We start from the raw sequence: 18585 nt of genomic DNA on the forward strand, positions 1-18585 counted from the left end.
CAGTAGTTCTATACAATATCCTGCGGATACTGTTGACAGCACCCATCTGTCTGAGGTGATCCCTTCCCAAGCCTGGGTGAAGGTGGAAATGCGTCCCCCTACTGGGGTTGCGTGGCAAGGGACCCTGAACTGAGCGTCACTGTTTTGGTGGAGGCGTGCCCCCGCCCTTGTTGGGGCTGCCTCTGCCTCTTCCACGACCTCTCTTGTTACCCCTGCCGTAACTCTGGGTAGACTGCTGGTTGTTATTCCATTGTGTACCTTGTCCCTGGGCATAGTTGCCTCTTTGTGAATTTTGGCCGCGTGGGCGACGAAAATTATTGTTCCCCCTCTGGTTAGGGGGTTTGTTGGTAAGCTGGCCAAGGGATTTGAGAGTCTCATATTCATCTTTGGCATTTTTAAGTGCGTCTTCGACCGCTTTCCCAAACAATAGGTCGGGTTCCACTGGCTTGTCTATTAAAGAAGCCTGGGTTTCTGTCTTGAATCCCGACTGCCGTAACCACGCATGTCTCTTGATAACAGTACCTTCTGCTATCAATCTCCCTGCGTTGTCAGCGGCGTCGAAAGTTGCTTTTAAAATGCAACCAGACACGGCTCTCCCCTCTGCCGAGATCCGAGCCAGCTGGCCCTTTAGCGGTTCTGGAGCAGAGGCAATGAGCGCCGCGACTTCTTCCCATTGATGGCAATTGTAACTAGCCAACAGGGTGGTGGAATTCGCAATCCTTGCTTGGTAGGCGGACGTTGAGGCTACCTTTCTGCCAAACCCGTAAAGTTTTTTGCTCTCCTTGTCGGGAGGAGCTTCTGATGAAGATAAGGGCGTGCCAGCCCTCTTTCTAGTGTTGGTCACCACTAGGGAATCTGGTTTAAGATGTCCCTTTATATACAGAGGGTCAGACTGGGCTGCCCGGAAAATCTTTTCAATTCTGGGGTTGACAGCTCTGGTGAGGTTAGGATTCACCAGGGAAGGATCTATTCTTCGTTGGATGGATTTGAGGATAGGGATGGTCTGAGCGACCGGTCTTCTCTCTCCTACAAACTCCTCCGCGAAGTCCCTTTCCTCCTGTACACCGTGGGTGTCGATGTGGAAGTGTTCCGCTGCTCGAGCGAGAACCTCGTTAAGGAGGGGCTGGTTATCAACTGGAGAGTCAGTAACTGGGGCTTCGCTTTGTACTGGGGAATCTACTCTGTAAATTTCCTGCTCATCTTCTCCCTCCTCCAGGTCCTCATCCTCTGCATAGTAATCTGTCCCGGTTTGTTCTTCCATAAATGCAAACTCCTGGTCCTCTTCAGGGAAAACTTGTCCCTGATAACTGGGGAGTGGAGTAGAATATGGAGTGGAGTAAGGCTGAACCTTGAAGGGTTCAGGTCTTTCGACCCGGGGCTCTTTACTTAGCGGGATAGGATCGGAGGAGCCTGAGGGTGTGGCCCCTTGAGGGTTATATGAAAGAAAGTGTTCTGGGTTCTTATCATAAAAATCAGCCAAGGAAGACATCCTAGACATAACCCTGTCTATGTCCTCACTGGACCATTCCCTGGAACAGGGTATTACTTTAGCAGGTGATTTATTTTCAAGGGTAGACTTGTGTTTGCTTGTCTGCTTAGGCTTTACAGGGGTGGAAGGCTGTGCTTTCCGCTGTTTCCCCCCTTCTCCGTGCGTGGAAAAATGTTTTCCCTGTCCCTTGGGGGCCCCAGAGACTTTCGACGCCTGGCGTCGAGGGTCTGGAGAGGTATCTGTGTGCTTCGGGCGTGGGGCCTCACTGATGTTAACCGCGGTCTCGGTATCTTGGAGCGCGGCCTGGGGGTGGAAGTCGTCTTCGTCTCCCGACGATCGAACTTCCGTTAGTGTGTGTAGCGAGGCACTCTTGGCAAGAGTGGATGATTGCCTTGCGTCGTGAGGCGATCTCGATCGAGAGCGCCCAGAGGACACCGAGTCGGACCGTTCTTTTTGTGCCTCTTTCCGGGAAGTCGACGTCGTCGAGGTCCGGTTGGTCTTAGTGTGTTTAGTGTGTGTTAGGTGTGTAGCGCTTGCGTCGCCGGGGGTCTTCCCCATAGCCGCCCTGCCGGACGACCTTCCGAGGTCGGGGACCTGCGCTCGTCGGCTGTCTTTCGACGCCGTAATGCCCTCGCCGTCCGAAAGTACGGCGTCGCTGCCATCGCTGAAGGCGCCCTCCGCTGCCATGGCCTCCTGCCTGGCGTGGTGGGCCCAACGCTTTGTCGAACGGTCCTTAAGTGTCTTAGGTTTAAACCTACTACACGCTCTGCAGTTCGCTTCGGGGTGATCCCTCGGCAAGCAGAGATTGCACGTGGCGTGCCTGTCGACCCAAGGGTATTTGCGATTGCACTTGGGGCAGAATTGAAAAGGGGTACCCTCCATACGCACCTTAAGGCAGCGGGCTGCTAAGTGTAGGAATATATATAAATGTAACTATATATCAAGAGTGAAGAGTATGTACCACCCCCCACTCTCCCTACTTGTAAGGGCCGAGGCCAGCGGCCTACTAGGCCCGGGCCGAGGCCAGCGGCCTACCGAGGCCCAGATCCGTCGTGCAGCAGTCGACGGTCGATGACTTCTCCAGCCGTCGTCGAGGTTGAGGGTCGACGTTGGGGTGGGGAAGGGAATGAATAAGAATTAAAATTATAATAACAGCAAAAGTATGGCTAAGGCCAGGGAACTCCGCAAGATGCTTCCGACCAGTATGGCGGAAAAAAACAATCTGAGGATCCTACACGCGTGAGGGATCTTGGGTACAGTGGACGTCACACTAGGGATAGTATTACTGGCACGCCTGTGTCGACGCCCATTTTCGACTTTCGAAAAACAAACTGTAATACTCCGCAGCTTCCACTAGATGTCGGCCTATGCACAGCATGTGATCTAAGCAGATTCCACAAGCCTCAGAAATATATATATATATATATATATATATATATATATATATAACACTTATAATACACTTCAAAACACACTTGGTTTCTCTAAATCAGATGATTTATGGGTATGGCACACAGACACCAACTACACTCAGGTGACTTAAATAGTTAGGACACGGTGGACATTGATTTATAACTAGTAAATTTAGAGCAATACTGAGTTTGGTGTATAAGAGAATAGAGGAATAAAGCAAAGGTTAACAAATAATTCACAAACAGGTAAGTACTTTTAAAAACCTCCAATGTCAAATAAGTTTAACCCTTTCCAACGGGAAATGACAAAGGACAAAGTCAGAGGTAAAGAGGAGTCTCTCAGGGAGCCAGGACAGCCAATGTTAATTGCACAATGTCAAGGGGAGCTGAACATCTTTGCAGGTAGGTAAAAAGTCTTGGACAATGATTTTGGAAGTGGTTGTAGAAAATAAAACACTTGAAGGGCCACAAGCTGGGAGGCTTGTGAGGGGCAAAGCTTTAGAAACTCTGCAAGGTAACCAAGACCGGTCTCAACTGAGAGTAAGTAAGACTACACAACAAGAGTCAAGTTCTCTTAGATGTTACAGTACCTCTGGTTAGAAGTAATGGTTCCAGCTGGTTTCTGTTTCTGTACAGCTCTGTAGATCCTGTTGTTCCTGGGCCTCAGTCGTGGGGACAAGAGTGAGGACGTCTGGGGACTCCTGCTCTGCAGTGGGAAGGTCAGCTTCAGCAAAGGGCAAACTTCAATTCAGCGGTTCTTTGGTGTTTCAGCTCCTCGCTTATGACAGAAAATAGCAACACTGCGGTTCTTGGATACCACTTCAGACTTTCCTTGCTTCTGGGGTCCAGCACTCTGCTAAGGTGGCTCAGGACTGGTCAGTCCTGCATCAGGGAAGTCCAGAGGATCTTCCTAGCGCTCGTGTCCGACTTAAAAGCAACGCACACAATCTGGTGTTCCTCACCCTGGCACTTCAGTTCTAGCAGTGGAAGTAAAGCCAGCTCCGAGAGGATGTCCAGACGGGCTTCCTTTGGAGTTGATTGGTCCCACCTACTCAAAAGGGAAAAGTTGTCCAGGGCTTCTCTAGTGAAGGCGGATTCGGAGCTTCAGCACAGCAGCAGGGCTTCCCCTCTGGCAAACCAACAGTTCATGAGTTGCAGCAGGCGCCTCTTCCAAGTTCTTCTTCGGATTCCTTCGTCCAGTGGTCGATTCTACCTTCCAAGCCAAAAATCCTCACCTTTTATGCAGGTTTCTCCCATTCATTCGAGCCTAGCTGTCAATCACACAGCAGGGTAGATGTCCTTGCCGGACAGCTAGCCGGCCAATCACCTTTGGGTGCATTCCTGTAATCAAGGGTATTAATCACAGGAGTTTCGGGCACCTCCCTCAATTCCTGTCCCTGCCAGACATACTGGAGCCAGAGGCAGGCTTCACTCGTGAATCCCGCCAAAGACAGACCGATAAAATCCCGCCAAAGACAGACCGAACAAAGGGACCAAACCTGGTTTGGCGAGCAGAGTAAATAGATCAAGGACCTTTCCAGCAAGAAATGGCGAAAAAAAAGAAGGCCGGGCCATTTGGGCAGCCATGGTTGCCTTATTTTATTTTTTTATTTTTTACATTTGTAGAGCGCACTGCAGCCCATAGACATCGAGGCGCTATTACATGAAGGCGTAAGCAGCAAGATTATGTAAACATAGGAAACATAAAGGTACTTAGTTACAAAGAGAGGAGCGGAGCATAGTTACAAATGACGTTCGTATGCCTGTAGATATAAAGGCAGGAAGGTTTAGACAAACAGCCTGGTTTTTAAGGCTTTGCAGAAGGCTAGGTGAGAGTCAATCCCCCTGAGGAGCGGAGGTAGGGCGTTCCAATGTGAGGCTGCTAGGGCTAGGGCTGCTAGGGCTGCCTTAATGTGGCTGTGAACGCAGCCTGCGGTAAAAACACACAATAGTAGTAAAAAGTAAACCACTGCCACCAGCCATTAATTGTAGAAAGGGTAACATAAAAATGTTACATGAGAAACTAGGCAAATGGGATACTGAGTAACCCCTTCATCACCCTATGGTAAAATAGTTTGTGCTGGGTCTAGAAAGTTACATATTGTAAGTAAAGTCAATTTCACTTAACTGCTATTGGAAACAGTAGCTTCACCAAGAGAAGGCATTTAACCTTTTGTGAAATATAAGACTTCCCTATGCCACTGCACTGAAGGTGCTGTGTGACACAATGTAAAAGATGATGCCTATGGAGTTTGTCAAACTCCAAAGTTAATAGAAACGGAGAATAAATCACAATAAAAATACATGAGTGAGAAAAAAAATGCTCACTCTCTCCAGGTTAGAAATTAAAAGTCCTGAAGTCCAGCAAAAGAGCTGTAAGGTAGAAGGGAATTAGCACATTTTTGAGAATGCTCCTTAATAACGGGGAATATTCATGAGCATGTGACTCCATGCCAGAGCCCATGTTGGAGAATATAGTTGATTAAGGGCTATTGAAGTACCTGCTGAAATAGTATCACCTAGCTCTTCAAGTAGGGATTGCTTAGGTAGACATAATCTGATTTAGTATCCTTAATTTTTGTTACATGATAAGAGTCCAAAGATAGCAATCCAAGTTCAATTCTTAAGAAAATCAATGGGAAAGAGCCAGAAAGCCGAAGACAACACTTCCACATAACACCTTCCATTCTATCAAATAAGATCTTTTTGAAAATATTAATACCTCTAACCCATAAGTCAGCATCAGTATAGTTTTGTGTGGTATCCTATATGAGTGATGTCTGTGTGAGTGTGAGGGCTTTGTTGGAATGCTAGTGGAGCTTGGAGTGTTGGGGCACCTGCGTGTTCCAGAAAGGACGGTTGGGGACTTGGAGCTGGGCAGGGAACCAGGGTGGAAGCTACTGATCTTCTCTCTCCTACTTTCTGAACTGAACCTGTAACTAAGAGAATAAAGCTCATGAACCCACTTTGTCCGAGGAGATGCTCTCGGTGGCGCAGGGACACGCCGCAGTCCGTATCAGTCGTCACCGTATACCCCCCCATATCCCTGGGGGGGCGGGGGGACGGGGAGTATGTGAGGCGGCGTGGGGTGCCGCTTCCTCCTCTTCGCCAGCGGTGGGCCCAGGGCCACCGGTGCCGGGGTTGTCATCGGCATCCTCTTCTGCATCTCCAACACCAGTCTGTGGAGTGTGGAGAGGATGTCCAGCGACAGGTCTCTGGGAGGTGGAGGGGGAGTAGGCCTGTTGGGCCCAGCGCCTACATCTTTTTTGTCTCTGTCGTCCCTCTCGACAGGTTCATCGTCGTCCTCCTCAGCGTTTCCTCCGTCACCCCCCCACCGTCACCCCCCCCCCCCAAGTGCGCCACTACTGTGTGCACCGCCACCCCCCCCCACCCAAGGGCGCCACTACTGTGTGAACGGGTGCCAAGTCCTTGTCCAACGAAGAAATATCTGTGCTTTCAAGCACTGTAGAAGTCTCTACTGCTCCCCCACCCCCTTTGCATCCTGAGGTGTTGCAGCCGGGCTCAGGACTGGCATTTCCTTCTCCGGTGTCTTCTCCATCGGCTTGGCCGAAGCCTCCCGCCTGGGACTAAGGGCCACTCTGGGCATAGCTGGGGTCCCCTGGACCAGGACAGCCCCTTTCAACTTTGAGAGGGTGGCCACCACCAGCTCAATTGACAAGGACTTCTCCTGGGCCTTCAGGGTAAGTCGGTCACCTTACTCGGCGCCTTGGCCTTCTCCGGCTTCTCCCACAGCTTCCTGTGGTTAGCCAACTTCCTCTTCGAGGACGAGCTGGAGCTATGGCTTGAGATGGAATGGAGGCAGATGGTGATGTTGATCCACCCTGCTCGTCGTGGGACCCGCTTGCGTGGCGACACTGACGGAAACTGATTTGCAGTGCTTGGCCTTTTCTAGGACTCATGAGCCCGCTCCTCAGCTTGCTGCCCAGGGTAGAGGCTTTGGCGTTGAGCCACGCCGCCAATCTGCAGTGTTGATCCTTCATGGTACGTTTGGTGAATCCCAGGTAAATATCGCAATCCGCCTCCTTGTGGTCCGGATGGAGACAGTAGAGGCACTGGGAGTGTTTGTCCTCCACAAACACATTCCTTAGTCCACAGCTGGAGCAGAGCTTGAAGAGAGAACCTCTGTTTTTCTCCTCCAACATGGTGCAGCGTTTGGTATAGACCTGATGGATTTATGGAACTTTCGATGAAAACACTACGATTCTTGCCCTTGAGGGGGTGACGCAAAACACTGACAAACAGATCCCTGCTTCCCGGTCGAAAGCACAAAAGAGCACACAGGCTTTCTTAGCCGAAATTGGACATTTTAACGAATAAACTCAAAAACACAGAGAAAAGCACAAGGACTCCCAACACTTGAACGTGCAGTATAAATCTGAAGATGGCTGCCAGAGGAGGGGGTTTAGGGAGAGGGTAGTCATTGGCTGAGGTCAGTATGACCCTGAAGTCAGTGATTGGTTTATAGCAGAAATACAGATTGTAAGTGAAACTGTTTCTTCTACGGAGGATTGCTGGCCAGACAAGGAATATTAATGAGCCTGTGAATCCATGTCAGACCCCATGCTGGAGAAGCGGTCCTCACAAGACACCGGGTCCCTTGGGGCCCAGCCTTTTGAGGCACTGGGGCTCCGATCCTAGTCAAATCGCTGAGGCACCTGGTGCATGTATCTGTACAGCTGTGATGGATAGATTTAGCCCTGAGGGGACCAAAAACCTTCACCATAGGATCCACTGCCGCTTCCAGAGACAAGGATGCTGGGATCATCCTGCAAAGCCCATTGAATGGGCGGAAGCCCTGGGGTGTCCTGAGCTGGATCCAAGATGGCTGTATGACTGGCAGGCTCTGCCACATGCCACTCTGCCATTTTGAAGCCTTGCGTCACACCCTGGGTGAGAGGTTGCAAAGGCCCTGAGCCACGAGAAATATAGCTTGGGTCTTGCACTCGAATCAGAAGCGTTGAACTCCGGGATTCCTCTGGCAGGCGTTGAGCCCTCAGACGGACGGCCGGTAGTCATAACACACCAATTCACGACCTCTGAACGAGCTTCGGTAGACTGGGAGCCTTCAGCACCTGTGCCAGTAGCAGTGCTGGATCTAGTCGAGGACAGACTTTTGGAAGAGGCAATCTATGATCCCTTACCGCCTGGGGTTGAAGAGGACAAGCCTGATGGTCCTTCTGAGGACAGCCTGGTATTGTCCCCGTGCCCCTCGGCTTGGGAGCCAGTAGCCTTAGAGGACTCAGACTTGCCAGAACCTGAATCCGAGGAACCCTGATCCGGAGAAACCACAGGGGAGTCGTTGTGCACTGTGGAGACGTGCTGAACAGAGGGACAACCATGTACTGACGAGAGGTCCTGGAGACAAAGTCCTTAAAGGGCAGAGAAGTGTGGAAGATCTCACTCAACTGCGATAAACGATTCTTCAATACCCTGCGACCGAGAGCACTGCAGGCCGAACATGAGTCCCAGAGGTGGTCGGGCCCCAAGCACTCAAGACAGAGTGCATGGTGCTCTGAAGCCGGGAACGAACGGTCGCATGAGACACACCTCTTGACGGTCGACAGGCGCTGGGGGAGGCGAGACACTGAAAGGAAAGTGAAATATGAATTGAAAAAGCAAGAGGAAAGCTAAAAAAGACACTGCTTGCTGTCAGGTCCAACACCGTTTGAGCGGAAAAAGGGACTGAGGTGAGGCGCCGTAGGCCAGGGCCTCAGCGGGGCGTTCCCATGCCCGAGGCCATGCCCCTGCACGCTATATTGAATTTAAAGGGGTAGTAACAAGTTACTTACCTGTAACTGTTGTTCTCCAGCATGGGTCTGGCATTGATTCACATGCTCATGAATATTCCCCGTCAGGCTGGGAATCATTGGTAAAGAAAAAATCAGTTTTAGTTTCATTTCTGAACTGTCTTTCCCCTAACAACCAGGGGGGGGGGGGAGAGTTCACATGTGAATCCATGCCAGGCCCATGCTGAAGAACAACAGTTACTGGTAAGTAACTTGTTCCTTCTCCAGCATGTAGTCTGGCATGGATTCACATTCTCATGAATAAAGAATACATAGCATTACACACATGCATAACCACAGGAGGTGGCAAAGGCTCAACATAAGCATCTCTTAACTCCTCACCAGGCTCACCTTCAAGCTTCAAGGTTGCACAGCACTGCTTGGCTGACTCTGGACTCCTCCCATGAATCCCTGTCGACGCAGTAGAACCTTGTGAAGGTGTGCGTCAACCTCCACGTAGCCGCCCTGCAGATGCCCAGCGTTGATATGCAACAACTTCTCCTCCGGTAGCCACAGGCCTCTTGCGTGAAGGCTTCCGGTGTGAGCTCCCCATCCTTCCAGGGAGGCGTCAGTCGTGACATCTCATCCGCATCTCCGGACAGATGTTTGCGAACTCCCCACCACCTTATCGCTCGATGGAAACTCTTGTTGAGTGCAATCTTGTCCTCAAAGCTTCCCGATACTTGTATCCACTGGGCGTCGAGGAACTCCTGTAGCGGACAAATCCGTAGCCTGCACAGCAGAACAAGGTATATGCATTCTGGAACCCTTTCCCAAATATGTAGATATTTATCTACATCCATTTGTAATGAAAATGAAAATTTATGTTCAAGACACCAGGGATGCCATAGTGAAAATCGAAGGGATGTCCTTTGATCCCATCAGAGACGTACTGATTTGTCTAGATATACAATCTTTATACACTCACATACCTCAAAGAGCGACTTTGGAAGCGGTGGAGGAAACATTGTTACAACGAGTAGACAACCATCCTGTGAGCAACGCCTTTATTTTATGGTGTGCCGAAACAGCTTCGGTTAATTTCTTCCAATTTCTGGGTCAATTCTACGTACAGGTAGAAGGGAAGGCCATGGGTGCAGCCATGGCCCCCAATATAGCCAATTTGTACGTCCATATGGTGGAACAAACAGTGATATATTCTGGGTTTAATCCATTCAGACCTCGAAGAATACAATGGTTGAGATATATTGACGACGTCTTTATGGTGTGGCATGGGTCGATTGATGAGGCCAACCATTTTTTGGCATGGTTGAATAATCAGAACAGATACCTGAAATTCACAACTTCCATGAGCTCCACTGAAGTCAACTATTTGGACCTGACGATATATCATAAAGACAACAAGCTCTGGGTCAAACCCTTTGTGAAAGGTACTGACAGAAATGCTCTTCTCCACTATAAGAGCCATCATTGCCAAGCATGTTCGTGACAACTTACCTTTTTGGCAATTTTTGCGTCTTAAACGGAATAGCAGCACGAGACTTGATTATGAACAGGGTGCTAACATATTAATGGACAAATTGATTGATAGAGGTTACCCTGCTAAAATTGTTAAACAATCAGCAAAGCGAGCATTCAATAACAATCGTGAAGCTCTATTTGAAAAGAAAAATAAAGATAAACACGAGATTCATCTGGTGTTTGTTAATACTTTTAGTAATGTATTTTACAAAGTCAAGAATATTATCTGCAGGAATTGGAAAAAGACCATGACATTTCCGCCACCAATGGTGGCATTCAAAAAGAGTACTAATATTCGCAACTTGGTAATGAAAAACAACATACATAAGGTTAACTCTGATGTCACACAAAGTACATTATGGGGTTTACCTCGAGTAGTGGGACACCACTATTGTGGTGATTGTGTAATGTGCCCGTTAACACGCAAAATGACTTCTGTTAATTTAGGTTTGAATTCAGAATGGACTGTAAAAGAACATACCAATTGTCAAACAGAAAATGTAATTTATATGATCAGATGTCCGTGTGCCTTGCTGTATATAGGGAAAACTAACAGGAAGTGCAAGACGCGCATGATTGAACATAAGAGCGGTCTAAAGAATCATACTGACAAAGCACCATTAGTGAAACACTATGATGAGATGGGTCATTCCTTTATGGAATTTGAGTGGTGTATCTTGAAGAAGGTAAACGGGAGAACACAGGAAGAAATTAACAGAACATTAATCAATTTGGAGCAGAAACTCATCTTTTTTTAACAAAGAGCCATGTGACGGGGCTAAATTAAAATATTGAGTGGCACAATATAAAATAAGACCGGCACTCACATAGCCCGGTGGATGGAATATTGCACTTCCTGATAGGATATTCCTATGTAGTTACTACAATTGTACTGTCAGTTAAAATGGCTAAAGGGCAGTATATTTACAATGACATGGGTTTCACCTACATTTTGTACTAAAGTGAGTTACTTGGTTTGTCCATCTGTGTTTTCTTCGATGTACATTATGGTGATATTTGTTGTGTATGACACAAAAGGAATAAGCACCATTTGGACCTTTTTGCACTACCACTTAGGAATAAAGGAGGTAGAGGGTTGTGACTCTCCTTTTTTGCATTTCTTCGTGTAGGGATGTCGAGGCAGTGCCCACATATGCTGACGGCAGAGTAAGATGGTGGAGAAGTTGGAGGCTTTGTGAAATATCAACTAGTTGCCACCATGCTTTGAGGTTTTCTTTTTATCACGGGCGTTACGACGTGTGACGTCATCACGCAATGTTTAGCGCGATGACGCATCACATTGCACATTTTCGCGATGCAATACGCGCGTTCGTTTGGCATTACGGCTGAGGGTCGGATCTCTACTGCAGGGAGGACCGAGATAGATGCATTACTGAATCGCGTTTTTACATCCTTGAGAGGTAAGGGGAAGGCTGGGACTAGTGGTAAAATACAGCAGTGAATGACAGTTTTTGTAACTTTCTCCAGCTATGTGGCAATTTTGAGTCTATGTTTTACTACAGGCAAGGTGGTGAGATTGGCTGTCAGTAACGGAACACAAAGGCACCATTTGGAGCATGACTATGCCTGTTTAGTGCTGGTCCAGTGTTTTTGCTTGAAATATAGCAGACAGCATGAACTGAGGTAAGGGGATGGTGTGGGTTCTAGAATATGTAGGGTTGTTAGCCCAGTCATACTTTGTACCATTGAGTGCTTTGTTGTACCACACCCCTCTGTTTTAGTAATCAAACGATTGCCAGAGAGTCATGGTACTTCTAATTGAAGACTTCTCACCTAATTTTGCTCCAAGAGAAGAATCAAAACTTTCTCCTTAAAGAAGAGACCAGTCTCCATGCTCATGGGTGAGGCTTAAGTTTATGCCCTTTGGTTGTTTTGGTGACTTGGTCGAGTAATTTGGTAAACTTTTACCATTTTTTATACTGAAGTTAGTTTGTTTGGAATTGGTTTTAGGTATTGGTCCTTGAGAGTGAACTTTCCATTCCGCTAGAAAGATGAAGAACAAGAATTGGAATTGTTTATGAACTTGAAGACATTTATCTCTACAAGTTCTTTGTTCAGGTATATTACTAATTGTATACTTGTTCACCTTATTGGTGATTAGGGTTTGGCTAGGTTTAATAATCAAACACAAAATGCCTATTTAGTAATGTGTTTGTTTTTTGTATGTACCCTTAGATATAGGTATCTGATGTGTAGAGGAACGAAAAAAGACCTACCTACAGCACAAGGCAAATGTCTGCCCCTGAAGAATGTCCAGTTATTCACAACGTTAAGGACAGAAACTTATATAAGTCGGGCTATGTTAACACAGTAGGAAGCAAGATAAATTAAGTTACTACTGTGTTTTTGGTGTTTCAAGCATCTGTGAACTTGATTCTGTGAGGTGAATAATTTTTTATCTTTGTATACTGCTATGTTGTGTATATTTGTTTTTAAATGTTTTTTGATACTTGTGCTTGAGTAAGTCAATGAATTAAAATATGATATTTTAGGAAACATTGTGTGTGCTATTAATTACAGAATATGCAGCTCACATTTGCCATGTGGTTGCATTAAGATACTGGTTATCATAGGGTACAATATGTTGTGTTATCTATAATTTATGTATCCCTTCTTTTGGTTCAATATATGCATGAAGACATCATGCCGAGCAGAGACTTGATGTACCTCACCCTTGCGATCTTCAGGGTCAACAGTCGTACTTTGCCCAAGATGGCCGCTATCCTCTCCTCCGACGGAGACGTCAGGCATGACACTGTGTTGAGTCGGGATCCCAGGAACAGTGCGTCCTGCGATGGAATCAAGCAGGACTTTGCAAAGTTCAGCGAGAACGCCAGCTTCGTCAGCAGGTGCACAGTCTTCGCCGTGTGGTCGACGGCGATGTCCTTTGAGCTGGCCCGGATGAGCCAGTCGTCCAGATAAGGGTAGACGTGAATCCTGCAAAGTCATAGCTGCGCCGCCACTGGTGCCAGGCACTTGGTGAAGATCCTTGGCGCGGACTACAATCGGAAGGGAAGAGCCTTGAATTGGTAGTGCTTCCCTTGTACCACGAAACGCAGGAACTTGCGGTGTTCTTTGTGAATGGGGATGTGGAAGAATGCATCCTCAAAGTTCAACGACGACAGGAAGTCCCTCTTCCAGCTGTCCGAGCACATGCTGAATAGTAACTATCCGAAATTTTAGGGACTTGATGTATTTGTTCAGTCGACTAAGGTCGAGAATGGGCGTCCAGCCCCTGGTCTTCTTTCTGACGAGGAAGTTCCTTTAGTACATTCCGGAGACTCTCCGGGAAGAGCACTATCGCGCCTTTCCGTAGCATGGCCCGCACCTCCAGCAACAACTGTGGGATGTGGTTTTCCTGCCAGACCACTGGTGGTATTAGGGGACGCTTCTTTTGAAATTCCAGGGTGTGTTCGTAGGCGAGAGCGTCCAGCACCCAACGGTCGGTGCAGGTGGTCTTCCACACGCTGACAAAGTTTACTAGCCGGCCTCCCACCGGGGTGCACGGGTGGGGGCCAGACTCCACAGCTGATTCAATTCTGCTTGGACGTCAATGGCCCACCCTGGGGTCCGTGGCGACGACGTCCTCCTTCGAAGGTCTTGGAGCGGCCCCGGTTAGTCTCCTGGGCCGAAGAGCAGGAGGATTGGCGGTAAAAAGAGGAACCCCCGCTGAACACCTTGGAGGATCCTTGGGACTTGCCGCCTGAGGTCCGAAAGGACGGCTTCCGCTGCTGAAGCGTGCCTAAAGCATTCACCGTCTCTGTGTCTGATTTTATGGCTTGGAGAGAATCATCCACAGCCTTCCCAAACAAATTGTCCCTGTCGAAGCGCATGTCCAGCAGCTTCGACTGAACGTCTTGCCGAAAGTTGGTGGCCTTGAGCCAGCCACGACTGAGGCAAATGCTGTTGCCCATCTGGCAGAACCCCGCGTCGCCGATGTCCGTGGCCACCGTGATGGCATGGTCCGACGCCACCTCGACTTCCTGTAGAATCTCCAACGCTTTCGACCTCATGTCATCGGGAAGGAAATCCACCATGGGAGCCATCTTGAACAACACCTCCCTGTCATAGCGAGCAACGATGGCGAGGGAGTTGGCGGCCTTGATGGTAGTCGCTGCAGAACAGATGACCCGTCATCACATGGCATCTAAGTTCTTGCCCTCGCTGTCTGGAGGGGTGGTAGCTGCCGAGGCCGAGCCACCAGAGGACTTCTTCCTGGCTGCCACGGACACTACAGAATCCAGGGAAGGCTGAGCCCGTAAGCATTTGGGCACAGAGTCCGGCAAACTTTACTTCTTCTGGAGGCGATCCCTCTTCGCCGGAGCCGTGGAAGGATTCTTCATGAGCGCCAAACCCTCCAACCAAATGTCATCCAGGAGTAGGACCGAGGCATCCATTGAGAGGGTAGAGGGGGGCGATAGTGGCAAAGGTTGGTGAGGAGGTGGAGGTTGCACCCTCTTCTTCTTGGCCGGGGGTTCCCCTGTGGGGGTGTCAGCAGTCGCTGGGGCCGCGGGCGGGCGGGCTGCCGGCACAATAGGCATCCTCGTCTGGATCTCTAATACCAGCGTATGCAGAACCGAAAGGATGTCCACTGAGCGATCTCTAGGAGGTACCTGAGGTGAGGTGGCAGCTGAGGTGCAGGCGGAATAGGCCGCTGGGGCACCGGCTGGGAGCCCAGGCCATCGTTGCCTTGCTGCTCTTCCTCGACTGTGTCCTCCCAGTCGTCGCCGCACTTGTTGTAGGGCCTGCTTCCTACATTTCCCTCCTCCAGGATGGTTTGCAGACCAGCAAGCTCCTCCTCATAGGAGATATCCGTACCCTGGTGGGCCACCGCACCCCCCCCCCCAAATTATTTGCTTCCAGCGATGAAGGTCTCAGGGAGATGACTGGCATCTTCTCTGGGGTTTTCTCTATGGGCTGGAACACAGCCTCTCTCGTGAGAGGAAGGGACACCCTGGCCTTGGGGGGGGGGGGTCGCATCCGGCAGGGCGGCCTCGGCGGTCTTCTTCAGAGATGCTGCCACCCCCTCGATGGAAGGCTGGGCCTTCGGTGGGGGCACCTGGGCCTTCACGGTTAGGGCCGGAGCCTTGTCCTGCTTGGCCTTGTCCTTAGGAGGAGGGTCCGAGCCGTGCTCCCCCTTGGACTTCTCTGGTGGGACGTACTTGAGCCTCTCCTAGAGTTTGCCCGGATGGTCCGACTTCCTCTTGGCCGAAGATCCTGAGCTTTGACTGGTGACAGAGGCTGGAGACGTTGAACGCGCCCTGGCCGCAGAGGAGCCTGTCGCACCAGTGCTCCCGGTGGCAGTGGATTCGTGGTGCTTAGCCTTCTGTTGGACTGCCGCGGGAGGGGCGCCCTCAAAGGATTTAGAAGCCTGCTCTGCCTTCTTGGAACATGGAGAGGCATGCTGCTGGGACCCATCCAGAGCAGGGGCCTTGGCCTGTGGCTACTCGTTCAGCCGCCTGTGCTGATCCCTCATCGTGTGAGGTGCTATCTCGTGGGAAAAAAACGCACAATACTCCTCTTTGTGCTTCGGGTAAAAGCAGTAGAGGCACTTGGAATGCTTGTCGTCCGCAAAGACATTCCGCAAGCCGCAGCTGGAGCAAATCCTGAACAGGGGAGTTGAATCATTTTCCTCCGACATGGTCCACTTGGCGCTCAAGCATGAGAATCTTCTGGAAGCCTCCACGAAGAAACTCAACGAAATCCGCCCTTGACGGGTGCTGGAGAATCTGAAAAACGGGTTCCTGTTAATCGGAAGGCTGATTGATGGAGCACAAGACCCGATTGACCGAAAAATAGAGTAAACTGTCAACAAACACAAAAACGCAGTAAAAGCTTGAGAGCTAGACACGAGGACTCCAAACACTTGGAACGTGCGGTAAAAATCTGAAGATGGCTGCCAGAGCAAGGGCTTAGGTAGAGGGCAGTCATTGGCTGGTGGCAGTATTACCCAGAGACCAGTGATTGGTTGTTAGGAGAAAGACAGTTCAGAAATGAAACAAACTGATTTTTTCTTTACCGAGGATTCCCAGCCTGACAACTGGGAATATTCATGAGCATGTGAATCCATGCCAGACCCCATGTTGGAGAAGCTCAATTTTTTGCTTTCAAAGGTTCCGGTACCGTCACTATGTTGGGGGACGCCTACAAGGATGGAGGAAAGGGGACGGGACATAGGAGTATGACAGAGGCAGACCCTAAAAGCTGTGCACATTGGGAAACCAAATTCAGGTAGGGGGGCTGGCAGAAACCCCAAAGACCCAGAGATAACTGGAGGAAGAAACCAGTCTAAATCTCCCGCTGCCACCTCTGAAGCGGCCACTGAAGTAAGAATCAGAGCCTCACAGTCAATGCAGAAGAGCTGGGTGCCATCGTGGTTCACAGCCGAAGCACTGAGGTGGCGACTGTAAGGGTGGCAGAGCTATGTGAGCAAAAGCAGATTGTGGATCCTACTGTTGAAAGGTCTCATAAGATGCTCACTTTCAGACTCAGCCAGCAGAGGGGGATGGGCCTGGGTTAATCTCCCCGTACGCGGTGAATATCACTAAGAAACAATGTTCCTGGTACAAGCTGTTTCAGAGACCAAAGGCCTCCTCGGACTGGAGTCTGGCAACAGGGCCTGAAGGGCTTTTGGTGCAAGCATCAAGGCAAACACTGGTAACAGCCTTTTCAAAGACCTCAGTGTGAACCCCAGTAATGCGGCAGCTTACAGGATTGGGTCCCGCAGGTTACCTCACAGCCCGGTCAATCCAACAAAGGGGGCATGGGCAGGGTGCAAAGGAAAAAATTATCCAACTTACCTCCTTCGACTCAATGAATCGACAGTGATCCATATAAGACTGGAAGCACTCCTCCCACTGCACCAACTGATGTTTCAAGGCCTTCTGTGAAACGTATGTCACAGAGCTCACAGGAGTGCCAGCTGTGAATGGAGCCCAAAGATCTGTGACGATCAGCAGCTGAAAACTACCTGTAAGACAGGGTGTACTCCGGAACCCCTTCTTTACCTGGCATATATGGGAAAGAGCAGAGTTGAGCAGGGGAAAAAGAAAAGGACAAATCACAAACAGTGAAAAGTGACAACTGAAAACCAACAATTCTCAGGTGTCTGACCCATCTGACAGAGAAAGGGACTGAGAGAAAGGTCCTTTGTGGTGGTGGGGTAGAGGTTAGGGGGTGGCCATGCTCTGCACATGTTCTTTGCCTCCACGTGTACATTTTTAAAGGAGGAGTGCACATTGCTTGCTGAAGCTCTGGTCAATTCCGCACTTTGTGAGAATTCACATAAGTTGGGAGGAAAGGAGATGAGACGCAGGAGTATAAAGACTGGGTATTAAAAAGGTCATACAGCCTCTTCTGTTCTGAAAGACTTGCCTCCCTGTCGCAAACAGAGTCCAACTGTCAGGAACTACTCAATTTACTGTTCATTATTTATTTAAAAATGTTGCCACCAGTTTTCAGAATGCTACCTATTTTGGCACTGTTAAAGTGACTGATTTATTAACCAAATCTGCCCATTTGGTTCCCCGATTCCCCCCTTCTACCTCAATACCGCCACTCTCACTTCCCTTCCTTCACCCTATCCCCTCAGGAGAATCCTGTATGCATGTAGCTTAAATACATTATGCAAATACACGTACCATCTATAAAGATAAATAGTGTTAATCTAAAGAAGACAACAATGTGATAATTGAAGTAAAAAAGCTTTTGCGATAAAGCAAATTAGATTCTCAAGCTTTAGCTTTACTGACCATTTAAAAATAACAAATATGCATCATTAACAGTGTGTGCTGCCAGGGGACATGGGTAAATCTTAAACAATGCATTCATTTCTAGGTAACGCAACATGGCATTTGTTAATTCTGCAATGTTATGAAGGGGCAGTCCTCATCACTTTTATATAAACACACTTACGTTAATTCCTTTTTAACCTCTTCATAGTCCGCCTGACCTTTCAGTTTTTCTTCGAGTAGCTAAAAAAGCAAAAGAAACTGTCATTGCAGTGGCAGCACACCTTTTATTCTCGTTACAACAACATGTAAATAAGCACATTATCCAACAGAAACCTATGACTAACCTTTCATGTGTGTTAACTCATACCTTCGACATAGTTTGAAATACATCCTGCTATGATATGTTTGTATTTGTATCGCGCTCATACACAAGTGTTTCAGAGCGCGACAAGGCAAAGGGAGGGGGAACAGGGGAGAACAAAAAAAAACAATCTTACTAGGTCCAGTCACATTGAGAATGCGCAAGTGCATGGGAGAGGGAAAAGGGAAAAAGTGCATGGAAAGGGCATAGGTGGATAGTGCATAGGCAAGGAAATACAGATAAATAATAAATAAATAGTAAGGACACAGTGTAAGTGCAG

General features: G+C 48.8%; 1 protein-coding gene across 4 annotated transcripts in view; it reads right to left on the reverse strand.

The window, feature by feature from the left end:
• Positions 1-18585, reverse strand: part of CUX1 (cut like homeobox 1) — a 2307153-nt gene that overhangs the window by 1383333 nt on the left and 905235 nt on the right. For all 4 annotated transcript variants that reach the window (XM_069614989.1, XM_069614986.1, XM_069614987.1 and 1 more), the window contains exon 12: positions 18126-18184. In XM_069614989.1, the coding sequence (XP_069471090.1) occupies positions 18126-18184 (59 nt within the window). The remainder of the gene's footprint in view (positions 1-18125; positions 18185-18585) is intronic.

The sequence above is a fragment of the Ambystoma mexicanum genome, chromosome 9 (genome assembly GCF_040938575.1).
Source record: "Ambystoma mexicanum isolate Mex_15411 chromosome 9, UKY_AmexF1_1, whole genome shotgun sequence".
Lineage (NCBI taxonomy): Eukaryota > Metazoa > Chordata > Amphibia > Caudata > Ambystomatidae > Ambystoma > Ambystoma mexicanum.